The following is a 13,704-nucleotide window of genomic DNA, read 5'->3' as shown; positions in this document are numbered from 1 at the left end:
GAATAAGTTTGGATCCACCAAGACTCTTCCTGGAGCTGGCTGCAGTGCCAAACTGAGCAATCGGTGGAGAAGGGCGTTGGTCATGAAGGTTACCAAGAAGCTGATGGTCACTCTGACAATCCTTCCGGAGTTCCTCTGTGGAGATGGTTGTGCTTCTGGAAGGTGCTCCCATCTCTGCAACACTCCACTGTGGTAGAGTGGCCAGACAGAAGCCGCCACAAATTTAAAGGCACATGACAGACCGCTTGGAGTTTGCCAAAATGCACCTAATGGACTCTTAGATTCTCTGGTCTGGTGTAAACAAGATTGAACTCTTTGGCCTGAATGCCAAGGGTCATGTCTGGATGAAACCAGGCAAACCTGGCAGCATCCCTACTGTGAAGCATGGTGGTGGCAGAATCATGCTGTGGGGATGTTTAGTAGCAAGGACTAGGAGACTAGTCAGGATCGAGGGAAAGATGAACTGAGCAAAGGACAGAGATCCTTGATGAAAACCTGCCCCAGAGCGCTCAGTACTTCAGACTGGGGTGAAGTTTCACCTTCCAGCAGGACAACGTCCCTAAGCACACAACCAAGACAACGCAGGAGTGGCTTTGTGACTCTGAAGTCTCTAAATGTCCTAGAGTTGCCCAGCCAGAGCCTGGACTTGAATCAGATCAAACATCTCCGGAGAGACCTGAAAATAGCTGTGCAGCGATGCTTCCCATCCAACCTGACAGCGCTTGAGAGGATCTGCAGAGAAGAATGGGAGAAACGTCCCAAATACTGGTGTGCCAAGCTTGTAGCATCATACCCAAGACTCTAGGCTGTCATCACTGCCAAAAGTGCTTCAACAAAGTACTGAGTAAAGGCTCTAAATAGTTATGCAAATGTGACATTAACTTATCATTTTTTTTTCAAACCTGTTTTTGCTTTGTCATTATGCTGTGTGTGTGTGTGTATTGTTTGTTATTTTTTAAATTAATTTTAGATTAAGGCTGTATCGTAACAACATTTGTGAACAGTGAATGTGTCTGAATAATTTATGAATGTATTTATTTATTTAACCTTTATTTAACCAGGAAGGGCTCATTGAGATTTAAAATCTCTTTTTCAAGAGCGTCCTGGCCAAGATAGGCAGCACCAAGTCATTACAAAAATGACAGACAAACAACGTGAAAAATGACAAGTAATCTAGTAAAAACCATAGAATTCACAAGAGTGTAACAAAATCAAAAACAGCAAATTAAAAACATTGACCGGTCAGGGAATCAGTCTCAAGATCATTCATCAGTGATTTAAAAATACCAATCGGGACAAGTTCTTCCAGTTTAAAAGTATTTTGTAAGGCGTTCCAAGACGATGGCGCAGAGTTCATAAAAGCCCTTTCACCAAATTCAGTTTGGACGTTTGGAACAGTTAGCAGGATAAAGTCCAGCGAACGAAGAGTGTACCCACCACATTTCTAAACAATAAAAATCCCCAAATAAAAAGGTAGTAAACTCAAAATGGCTTTGTAAATAAAAGTATACCGGTGACTGAGCCTACGAGTGACTAGAGAAGGCCAGCCAACCCTTGTATACAAAGTGAAGTGGTGCATAAGGGTTTTGCAGTTTAAAATAAATCTCAAAGTGCCATGGTAAAGGGTGTCAATTGATCTCAAACACTGAGCGGAAGCGTTCATATATAAAAATATCCCCATAGTCTCGTCTATGAATGCACTGTATAACAGACACTTGAGAACAAACTTCCTTTACATTTTTTTTTTGGGGGGGGGACTATTTGTTCCATGTAGTGTATCAAAGTTATTGAATGCGCTTGTATGGGCTAATAACATGTTTAATTAAATAATTGTTTTAATATTTCTTTGATACTTCAAGGGGTCTTACAATTCCAAGTCAAGTAGAAAAATGTGTAAAATCGAGCACACAGACATGCAATTGCCATAGACAAACATTGGCAGTAGAATGGCCTTCTGAAGAGTTTAGTGACTTTCAATGTGGCACCGTCATAGGATGCCACCTTGCCAACAAATAATTTCAGAGAATGCTTCTTGCCCCAATACATGGTGCCAACTGTAAGTTTGGTGGAGGAGGAATAATGTTCTGGGGCTGTTTTTCATGGTTCAGGCCCCTTAGTTCCAGTGAAGGGAAATCATAACGCTACAGCATACAATGACATTCTAGACGATACTGTGCTTCTAACTTTGTGACAGAATTTTGTTTCAGCATGACAATGCTCCCGTGCACAAAGTCCGGTCCTTATAGAAAATTATCTGTGTGGAAGAACTTCAAAGGCCTGCACAGATCCCTGACCTCAACCCCCATCGAACACCTTTGGGATGAATTGGAATTGCCCAACCTCACTAATGCCTTTGTGACTGAATGTAATCAAGTCTCTGCTGCAATGTTCCCAACATCTAGTGGAAAGCCTTCCCATAAGAGTGTTATAGCAGCAATGTTCCCAACATCTAGTGGAAAGCCTTCCCATAAGAGTGTTATAGGAGCAAGGGGGACCAACTTCCATATTAATGCTCATGATTTTGGAATGAGATGTTTGACAAGCAGGTGTCCACATATTTCTGGTCATGTAGTGTAGCTTAGTAGGAACCCCCCCTCACTCTTCAGGCTAAGACTGTTTAGTGCCAAAAATAAGGGGTTAAATACAAATGTTTCCTGATCTTTCTTAAATCGCATATTTTTTTATTTATATTTAAAATTATTTAACCTTTTATTTAACTAGGCAAGTCAGTTAAGAACAAATTCGTATTTATAATGACGGCCGACACCCTCCAAACCCGGACGACGCTGGGCCAATTGAGCCACCCTATGGGACTCCCAATCATGGCCGGTTGTGATACAGCCTGGATTCGAACCAGGGTGTCTAGTGACGCCTCTAGCACTGAGACACAGTGCCTTAGATATAGCATACACTTCCAAACAAACTTCCCTTTTAGAATATCTTTTTGTGTGTGGGGGTGGATAGACTCTCTACTGAATCTGTTATTCGTTGTGTTTGTATGTGCTAATAGCAGTAAGGCAAAATACTATTTTTCTTATATATGTTGGCTACTTAAAGGGATCGTAAAATTCCAAATCAAATAGCTAAATGATCCTTGGTATGACCTTAAAACAATTTCATATAGCTTGCAGCTACCCCCATCACCCCCTTCCCTAGACAGGACTTAGACTCTTATGGGTTAAAAATTCTCTGTTGCTGAGCAAGTCTCCCCCCTCTTCTGTCTCAGTGGTATGCTCCCAGAGGCAGTTCTTCCTCCATCTATGGAGCACAGCTATGCACAGTGGCTGGAGAGGACGTACCAAGTTACCAGTGGTTCAGGCTTTCTCCAGCAGGGGAACAGCGTCCCTCCCCCATCCTCAGGTACCACCCATCAGCCCTGGGCGCTGGAGGGCCTCCCACTCGAATCCCAAGGTATGTAGTCTATGGCTGTTTCCCAAATAGGGAGTCTGGTCATAGGCATAGGGCTATGGTCAACTGTAGCGCACTACACAGCTCTGTAAATGAAGAGACCACTGCAAAATTATCAGTTTCTCTGGTTTTACTATTTATAGGTACTTGTTTAGGTAAAATTTACATTTTAGTTTTATTCTATAAATTACTGACAACATTTCTCCCAAATTCCAAATATAAATATTGTCATTTAGAGCATTTATTTGCACAAAATGACAACTGGTCAAAATAACAAAAAAGATGCAGTGTTGTCAGACCTCAAATAATGCAAAGAAAATAAGTTAATATTCATTGTTAAACACAATGTTTCAACTTAGGAAATCAATATTTGGTGGAATAACCCTGATTTTCAATCACAGCTTTCATGCATCTTGGCAGCCTTTCACATTGATGTTGGGTCACTTTATGCCACTCCTGGCACAAAGATCTAAGCAGCTCGGCTTTGTTTGATGGCTTGTGACCATCCATCTTCCTCTTGATCACATTCCAGAGGTTTTCAATGGGGTTCAGGTCTGGAGATTGGGCTGGCCATGACAGGGTCTTGATCTGGTGGTCCTCCATCCACACCTTGATTGACCTGGCTGTGTGGCATGGAGCATTGTCTTGATCGAAAAACCAATCCTCAGAGTTGGGGAACATTGTCAGACTAGAAAGAAGAAAGTTTTCTTCCAGGACAACCTTGTACGTGTCTTGATTCATGCTTCCTTCACAAAGACAAATCTGCCCAAATCCAGCCTTGCTGAGCACCCCCAGATCATCACCGATCCTCCACCAAATGTCCATTGTACGTGGCTAGTTGGCATTTCCAGGTCTCGCAACCACTGTGAAATTTGGTGGAGGATCGGAAGGCTGGCATCAGGCAGATGTCTTTGTAAAGGACACATGAATCAAGCCACGTACAGTGTTGTCCTGGAAGAAAACTTGCTTCTTTCTACTCTGGCAATGTTCCCCAACTCTGAGGATTGTTTTTTCCAGCAGGACAATGCTCCATGCCAAGACGCATGAAAGCTGTGATGGAAAATCAGGGTTATTCCACCAAATATTGATTTCTGAATACTTCCTAAGTTTAAACAACATGATACTAGTGTTTTAACGAATATGAACTAATTTTCTTTGCATTATTTGAGGTCTGACAACACTGCATCTTTTTGTTATTTTGGCCAGCTGTCATTTCCTGCAAATAAATGCTCTAAAAATGTTAATTTGGGAGAAATGTTGTCAGTAGTTTATAGAATAAAACCAAAATGTTAATTTTACCCAGACACATACCTATAAATAGTAAAACCAGAGAAACGGCTAATTTTCCAGAGCTGTGTTAGGAATAGGGTGCCATTTGGGACAAAGCTTATGTCCTAGTCTTAAAGCAGACATGTAACCCCATTCACCAGCACAAGAAGATCTTTGTTGTGCGTAAAGAAATTGAGTGCAATGACTGATTTTTGCATTTCCCTTGATCCTAACAATGTGAATGGTCAATTAAATAATTCATGTGTTTGGTGTATCTTGTCTAGGTACAAATGGTGCTGTAACCGGGGCCCTGGAACTCGACCGGACCAAAGATGAGAGACAGTGTGCACTCTGCCAACAGTGTGGTGACGCCACACCCAACGTGAGTTCTTCTGCCCACCTCTGAACATATCCCACTCAGTAAAACCGGATATCATACATAGTGCATTCGGAAAGTTTTCAGACCCCTTAATATTTTGTTACATTACAGCTATATTCTAAAATGTATTAAAGTATCATCAATCTACACACAATACCAATAATGACCAAGCAAAAACAGGTTTTTAAAAATGAAATATCACAGTATTCAGACCCTTTACTCAGTAATTTGTTGAAGCACCTTTGGCAGAGATTACAGCCTTGAGTCTTCTTGGGTATGACAATCTTGGCACACCTGTATTTGGGGAGTTTCTCTCATTCTTCTCTGCAGACCCTCCCAAGTTCTGTCAGGCTGGGGAGCGTTGCTGCACAGCTATTTTCAGGTTCCTCCAGAGATGTTCGATCGGGTTCAAGTCCGGGCTCGGGCTGGGCCACTCAAGGACATTCAGAGACTTGTCCCGAAGCCACTCCTGCGTTGTCTTGGCTGTGTACTTAGGGTCGTTGTCCTGTTGAAAGGTGAACGTTCGTCTCAGTCAGGTCCTGAGTGCCCTGGAGAATATTTTTTTTGCGAATTGCTCTGTACTTTGCTCTGTTCATCTTTCCCTTGATCTTGACTAGTCACCCATTCCCTGACACTGAAAAACAACCCAACAGCATGATGATGCTGCCACCACCATGCTTCACTGTAGGGATTGTGCCAGGTTTCCTCCAGATGTGTGACGCTTGGCATTCAGGCCAAAGAGTTCAATTTTGGTTTCATCAGACAAGAGAATCTTGTTTCTCATGGTCTGAGAGTCCTGAGGTGCCTTTTGGCAAACTCCAAGCGGGGTGTCATGTGCCTTTTTACTGAGGAGTGGCTTCTGTCTGGCCACTCTACTATAAAGGCCTGATTGGTGGAGTGCTGCAGAGATGGTTGTCCTACTGGAAGGTTCTCCCATCTCCATAGAAGAACTCACCTCCCTGACCAGGGTCCTTTTCCCCCGATTGCTCAGTTTGGCCGGGCGGCCAGCTATAGGAAGTGTCTTGGTCATTCCAAACTTCTTCCATTTAAGAATGATGGAGGCCACTGTTCTTGGGGACTTCAATGCTGCAGACATTTTTTTTGTGCCGTTCCCCAGATCTGTGCCTCGACACAATCCTGTCTGGGAGCTCTACGGACAATTCCTTCGACCTCATGGTTTGGTTTTTGCTCTGACATGCACTGTCAACTGTGGGACCTTTTATATAGACATATATTTCTTTCCAAATCATGTCCAATCAATTGAATGTACCACAGGTGGACTCCAAGTTGTATTAACATCTCAAGGATGATCAATGGAAACAGGATGCACCTGAGCTGAGTTTCGAGTCTCATAGCAGAGGGTCTGAATACTTAGTTGAAGTCGGAAGTTTACATACACTTAGGTTGGAGTCATTAAAACTCGTTTTTCAACCACTCCACAAATATCTTTTAACAAACTATAGTTTTGGCAAGTCGGTTAGGACATCTACTTTGTGCATGACACAAGTAGTTTTTCCAACAATTGTTTACAGACAGATTATTTCACTTATAATTCACTGTATCACAATTCCAGTGGGTCAGAAGTTTACATTCACTAAGTTGACTGCCTTTAAATAGCTTGAAAAATTCCAGAAAATGATTTCATGGCTTTAGAAGCTTCTGATAGGCTAATTGACATCATTTGAGTCCATTGGAGGTGTACCTGTGGATGTCAAGTCCTCAGAAAAACAATAGTAGACCTCTACAATTCTGGTTCATCCTTGGGAGCAATTTCCAAACGCCTGGAGGTACCACGTGCCCTATTGTTTTTACAGATGAACAAGTATAAACACCCTGGGACCACGCAGCTGTCATAACACTCAGGAAGGAGACGCATTCTGTCTCCTACAGATGAACATACTTTGGATGAACATAAACATACTTTTTGCAAAAAGTGCAAATCAATCCCAGAACAACCGCAAAGGACCTTGTGAAGATGCTGGAGTAAACAGGTACAAAAATATCTATATCCACAGTAAAACGGGTCCTATATCGACATAACCTGAAGGGCCGCTCAGCAAGGAGGAAGCCACTGCTCCAAAACCGCCATAAAAAAAGCCAGACTACGGTTTGGAACTGCACATGCGTACAAAGATGGTACTTTTTGGAGAAATGTCCTCTGGTCTGATGAAACAAAAATAGAACGGTTTGGCCGTAATGACCATCGTTATGTTTGGTGGAAAAAGGGGGTGGATTGCAAGCCGAAGAACACCATCCCAACCGTGAAGCACGGTGGGGACAGCATCATGTTGTGGGGATGCTTTGCTGCAGGAGGGACTAGTGCACCTCACAAAATTGATGGCATCATGAGGGGGAAAGTATGTGGATATATTGAAGCAACATCTCAAGACATCAGTCAGGAAGTTAAAGCTTGGTCGCAAATGGGTCTTCCAAATGGACAATGACCCCAAGCATGTGTGGCAAAATGGCGTAAGGACAACAAAGTCAAGGTATTGGAGTGGCCATCACAAAGCTTTGACCTCAATCCTATAGAAAATTTGTGGGCAGAACTGAAAAGGCGTGTGCGAGCAAGGAGGCCGACAAACTTGACTCAGTTACACCAGCTCTGTCAGGAGGAATGGGCCAAAATTCACCCAACTTATTGTGGGAAGCTTGTGGAAGGCTACCCAAAACATTTGACCCAAGATAAACAATTGAAAGGCAATGCTACCGAATACTAATTGAGTGTATGTAAACTTCTGACCCACTGGGAATGTGATGAAAGAAATAAAAGCTGAACTAAATCGTTCTCTCTACTATTATTCTGACGTTTCACATTCTTAAAATAAAGTGGTGATCCTAACTGACCTAAGACAGGGAATTTTTACTAGGATTAAATGTCAGGAATTGTGAAAACTGAGTTTAAATGTATTTGGCTAAGTTGTATGTAAACTTCCGACTTCAACTGTATGTAAGTAAGGTATTCACTTTATCATTATGGTTTATTGTGTGTAGTTTTCTGAGAATATATGTATATATTTTTAAATAAAACTAATGTGACAACGTGGAAAAAGGGAAGGGGTCTGAATACCCTCCGAATGCACTGTATTAGTGTTTCTCAACTCCGGTCTTTGAGTTCCTCCAACTGAACGTAATATTGTGACGATAACTACTTTTCCCTGAAGGAGGGAAACGACGTACTATGGGGGAGTCGTGCTCTCGTAACATCGGCAGAAGTATCTAAAATCACGCCTGACAAGGCCAATGAAATGTACTCCTTGCTGGAAGCCCCGCATTCCACAGTTGATAAGCGTGAGGTTCGTATATCCTTACATTGATAAAGCCTCACAAAAGTATGTGATGATGCCCGACTCGCCGCAGCACAAATATCTCCTGCAGTCAACTCTTTAAACAACGCCAGACCCCTGGTGGTGTGGGCATGTACACTGCTAGGTAACCCTTGCTTCTTGCTGCAATATTTCAGGGAGAAAGCCTCCACAATCCAGTGGGAGAGACACTGCTTGGTAACATACAGTGCCTTCAGAAAGTATTCACAGCTAGGGCTGTGGAGGTCACGAAATTTTGTCCGCTGGTCGTTGTCAAACAAATAACTCAGTCTCGTGGTAATTTACTGTTTAATTAACACACACATTTAGCATTTCCTGGCTTCTACACATAGTCTACAAGCCACTGATCCAGACCTTTGGAACATCTACCTTTTTAAAAAAGTCTAATAAATCCATGTAATATAGCCTACACCGTCACAATAAATCAATTTATTTTAGACAGGTCTAAAGAAGCATGATTTGAAGAAAATGTAGTCTTATTTCAGAACAGAATAACATACTCTGAGTTGTCCCTATGTTAGGTCCTGATCTGGCTATGCCAAATGGCTGTGGGCTACACTAGTTCATTTAGCAGAAAACTTTTGCTTAGAATTCCGTTCCATTATTTTATAGTATGAACAACAAAAAACAAAACAATATGGGGATGTGGTAGTTGGATGGGCTATTTACAGATGGGCTATGTACAGGTGCAATGATCTGTAAGCTGCTCTGACAGCTGATGCTTAAAGTTAGTGAGGGAGATTTTTTGCAGTTCGTTCCAGTCATTGGCGGCAGCAGAACTGGAAGGAAAGGCAGCCAACGGAGGAATTGGCTTTGGGGGTGAAATATACCTGCTGGAGTGCGTGCTACGGGTGGGGGCTGCTATGGTGACCACTGAACTGAGATAAGGTGGGACTTTACCTAGCAAAGACTTATAGATGGCCTGGAGCCAGTGGGTTTGGTGACGAATATGAAGCGAGGGCCAGCCAACGAGAGCATACAGGTCGCAGTGGTAGGTAGTATATGGGGCTTTGGTGACAAAACGGATGGCACTGTGATAGACTGCATCCAATTAGCTTGAAAGGCTTGAGCTCTGTTTTGTTTTTTTGCGCAGGCTGTACACACTTCATCAGTCACTCATTCACAATTGGACAAGTACTTCACTGCGGCATTCCGACGTGTATGTTGAAGATATTGGAGGAACTGTCCACATTTACTTTTCATCAGCCATCAAGATGAGTAGGCCTAACAAACAGCAAAAACACTAGTTTATGTCAATCTACTATTCCTCATAATAAAAAAGTAGGCCCAAATGAATACAACCATTTTTTTGCGCAATGTGGCTGACGCAACGGATCAGAAAGTTTACCTTATAATGTTGATCAACTATTAAGCTATTTCTTCACATTATAAGCGCAGCAATGCGCTCATGGTAGTAGGCTGTAAGTGCAAATGTTCCATTAGCTGGAAAACACCATTGTCAAAAGTGACTACAAATGCAATTATGCATGTAATGCATTTATTATAAAGGTGCATATTGATGTTTAAAATTATTTTCCACAAACTTGAAACTCACGTGTTGCTTATGTACAGTGGGGCAAAAAAGTATTTAGTCAACCACCAATTGTTCAAGTTCTTCCACTTAAAAAGATGAGAGGCCTGTAATTTTCATCATAGGTACACTTCAACTATGACAGACAAAATGAGAAAAAAAATCCAGAAAATCACATTGTAGGATTTTTAATGAAATTATTTGCAAATGATGGTGGAAAATAAGTATTTGGTCACCTACAAACAAGCAAGATTTCTGTCTCTCACAGACCTGTAACTTCTTCTTTAAGAGGCTCCTTTGTCCTCCACTCGTTACCTGTATTAATGGCACCTGTTTGAACTTGTTATCAGTATAAAAGACACCTGTCCACAACCTCAGTCACACTCCAAACTCCACTATGGCCAATACCAAAGAGCACCAGAAACAACATTGTAGACCTGCACCAGGCTGGGAAGACTGAATCTGCAATATGTAAGCAGCTTGGTTTGAAGAAATCAACTGTGGGAGCAATTATTAGGAAATGGAAATCATACAAGACCACTGATAATCTCCCTCGATCTGGGGCTCCACGCAAGATCTCACCCCGTGGGGTCAAAATGATCACAACGGTGAGCAAAAATCCCAGAACCACACGGTTGAATCTTCTTCGACCTCTTCTTGTTGATCACCTAGTGAATGACCTGCAGAGAGCTCGGACCAAAGTAACAAAGCCTACCATCAGTAACACACTAAGCCGCCAGGTACTCAAATCCTGCAGTGCCAGACGTGTCCCCCTGCTTAAGCCAGTACATGTCCAGGCCCGTCTGAAGTTTGCTAGAGAGCATTTGGATGATCCAGAAGAAGATTGGGAGAATGTCATATGGTCAGATGAAACCAAAATATAACCTTTTGGTTAAAAACTCAACTCGTCGTGTTTGGAGGACAAAGAATGCTGAGTTGCATCCAAAGAACACCATACCTACTGTGAAGCACGGGGGTGAAAACATCATGCTTTGGTGCTGTTTTTCTGCAAAGGGACAAGGACGACTGATCTGTGTAAAGGAAAGAATGAATGGGGTCATGTATCGTGAGATTTTGTGTGAAAACCTTCCATCAGCAAGGGCATTGAAGATGAAACGTGGCTGGGTCTTTCAGCATGACAATGATCCCAAACACACCGCCCGGGCAACGAAGGAGTGGCTTCGTAAGAAGCATTTCAAGGTCCTGGAGTGGCCTAGCCAGTCTCCAGATCTCAACCCCATAGAAAATCTTTGGAGGGAGTTGAAAGTCCGTGTTGCCCAGTAACAGCCCCAAAACATCACTGCTCTAGAGGAGATCTGCATGGAGGAATGCCAGCAACAGTGTGTGAAAACCTTGTGAAGACGTACAGAAAACGTTTGACCTTTGTCATTGCCAACAAAGGGTGTATAACAAAGTATTGAGAAACTTTTGTTATTGACCAAATACTTATTTTCCACCATAATTTGCAAATAAATAAATACAAAAATCCTACAATGTGATTTTCTGAAGAAAAAAAATCTAATTTTGTCTGTCATAGTTGAAGTGTACCTATGATGAAAATTAGAGGCCTCATCTTTTTAAGTGGGAGAACTTGCACAATTGGTGGCTGACTAAATACTTTTTTGCCCCACTGTATGCCAGTTAGGCTCTACAGCCCTTGCCAAGTGGATTGTGCATAATTTTAAGAAGTTGTTTGGCCGCTTTAGTTGTGATACTAACCTTAACACATATATGCCTATCGGAGAGGTTACATGAGGTGTGCGACAATGATTAGAAAAAGTGGCAGCAAAAAGGCATTCTCAAGTGATAGGCTAATATTAGCACCCTTCAGACTATTCTTGATTTAATCTTGTCTTTACATATATTATTTAGTATATGTGTGAAATGTTTTATTTAGAATTAAGCATTATCATGCACCTGTATCACAACAGGGACAGCGGTAAAAAAGATACATGTCATCTATGCACTATTAAAATAGTGAATGGAGGACGCTTTTCCCGTGGTTCATTTTCATGCAAGCCAAGTAGGCTATACTCCTGTTGTAAAGATAAACAATGTCCTTAATATTAGGAAAGTTGAGAAATAAATATAGTAGGCCTATAGAAAGCTGATGGAGTCCTCTTTTTAGTAGAGGCCATCACTCTGTTTTCTCCCTCATAGCCTATAGAAATGTTGCGCAACACGAGCTCATGGGCTCTCATGAAGTGTTTGATTAGATTTTAGATGACATTTGCATCGATGTCAGACTGATTAGAGGGACAATAGAGTGCTGAGTACCAGGCAGTTAGCAAGTTTGGCAGGCTGACCAGCAGCAGCATCAGAGCTTGGAGAAGCCTAATTACACTGACTAAATGATCACGTGGACTCAGACTGCCTTCATGACCGCCGGTGTGGCGGTAACACGGTCACCGCAACAGCCCCATTCACACCCCTTTACTTTTTCCCATTTTAGCTGTATTTTTTTTATCGGTTTTAAAAAAATTGGTCACTGGCCTACACACAATACCCCATAATGTCCAAGTGGAATGATGTTTTTAGGACATATTTACAAAGGATTAAAACATTTTAAAGCTGAGATGTCTTGAGTTCAAGATTTAAAAAAGATTAAAACTTGTTATGTGTGCAATAATGCTGTTTAACATGATTTTTGAATGACTACCTCATCTCTGTACCCCAGACACACAATTATCTGGAAGGTCCCTCAGTCGTGCAGTGAATTTCAAACACAGATTCAACCACAAATACCAGGGAGGTTTTCCAATTACATGTTGGATGCTGTATCAATACACCCAGTCACTACAACAATACAAAACAGTTAACCGCTTAATGACTGTGATAGAACTGAAGATGGATCAACAACATTGGTTGGAGCCGACAGCGAGCCTCCTGTCAAGTGTAGTCTGGGAGTTATTGGTTATTTTTCCCTTTCCACCGCTCTCAACCACCACGTGTATAAATGTGGAGAAGGGACATTTTTCATTGTACCCACACGTGAGAGATGCAACACTTTTGTCACCTGTGAACATTATGGAACTTTCGTTTGACACAACTGTTTGTGCCAAGGTTTGCCTGAAGCCCGGTACTCTGGGTTCAGGGGCCCTGGCAATTAGTGAAGTACCCCGATTTGCAGTGCCCCTTGGGGGTACTTCTGTCACAACGAGCGTCAGTCGATTTAGGCGGTAAGATGCGTCCCAATAACCTGCTGGCACCCAGCACTGCACAGCTCCCATTAAACATTTACCCAGGAGAAAATCGTTATCATGATCGTTGTCATAGATACTGGTGCAACAGCACCTTGTAACCCAGCTGGAAAAGGGACAGACTGCTCTGAAAAACTGATCCCTTCTGTGGTAAGACAAGTGATTTGCAATTGAATTTAATTCACAGGGATGCAACCAATCGCTTATAGAACCTATAACCTGTATCACTAAGCACCTCATAGGGACTTGAGGTGCTTAGGAATCAGCAATGAATCCCAGTAGTGAGCCACCTATGGGTGAGTGCCCCCTTGTGGACTGAGAGCGAATCGCCCAATTTATAATTCTCACCCTGGGAGATTGATATAACCCTTGAACCCTGTGAACACCAAGGAACGCAGGATAACCTTTTGGGCACAGGCTGAGCGATAGGGCTTAAAAATTCTTTATTTTTTAAAATATTTTTTTTTATGTATGGGCTATTCACAATATACATCTAGATTTGTTTGTTTTCTCTTAAGCTTTGTTGTACTATTTTCAACTTCAAATGCACTGCATATCGACCAGTCGTCAATGATCAAATTTATTCAAGGC

The 13,704-nt window shown here is 42.1% G+C and overlaps 1 protein-coding gene across 2 annotated transcripts in view; it reads left to right on the top strand.

Annotated features, from left to right (window-relative positions):
- The window catches only part of LOC110496098 (histone-lysine N-methyltransferase 2B), a 66,699-nt gene that overhangs the window by 38,873 nt on the left and 14,122 nt on the right, over positions 1 to 13,704 (top strand). For both annotated transcript variants that reach the window (XM_021571791.2, XM_021571792.2), the window contains exons 21-22: positions 3,227 to 3,411; positions 4,962 to 5,059. In XM_021571791.2, coding sequence (XP_021427466.2) covers positions 3,227 to 3,411; positions 4,962 to 5,059 — 283 coding nt within the window. The remainder of the gene's footprint in view (positions 1 to 3,226; positions 3,412 to 4,961; positions 5,060 to 13,704) is intronic.

The sequence above is a fragment of the Oncorhynchus mykiss genome, chromosome 18 (assembly GCF_013265735.2).
Source record: "Oncorhynchus mykiss isolate Arlee chromosome 18, USDA_OmykA_1.1, whole genome shotgun sequence".
Classification (NCBI taxonomy): domain Eukaryota; kingdom Metazoa; phylum Chordata; class Actinopteri; order Salmoniformes; family Salmonidae; genus Oncorhynchus; species Oncorhynchus mykiss.
This window is presented reverse-complemented; position numbering and strand designations above follow the sequence as displayed.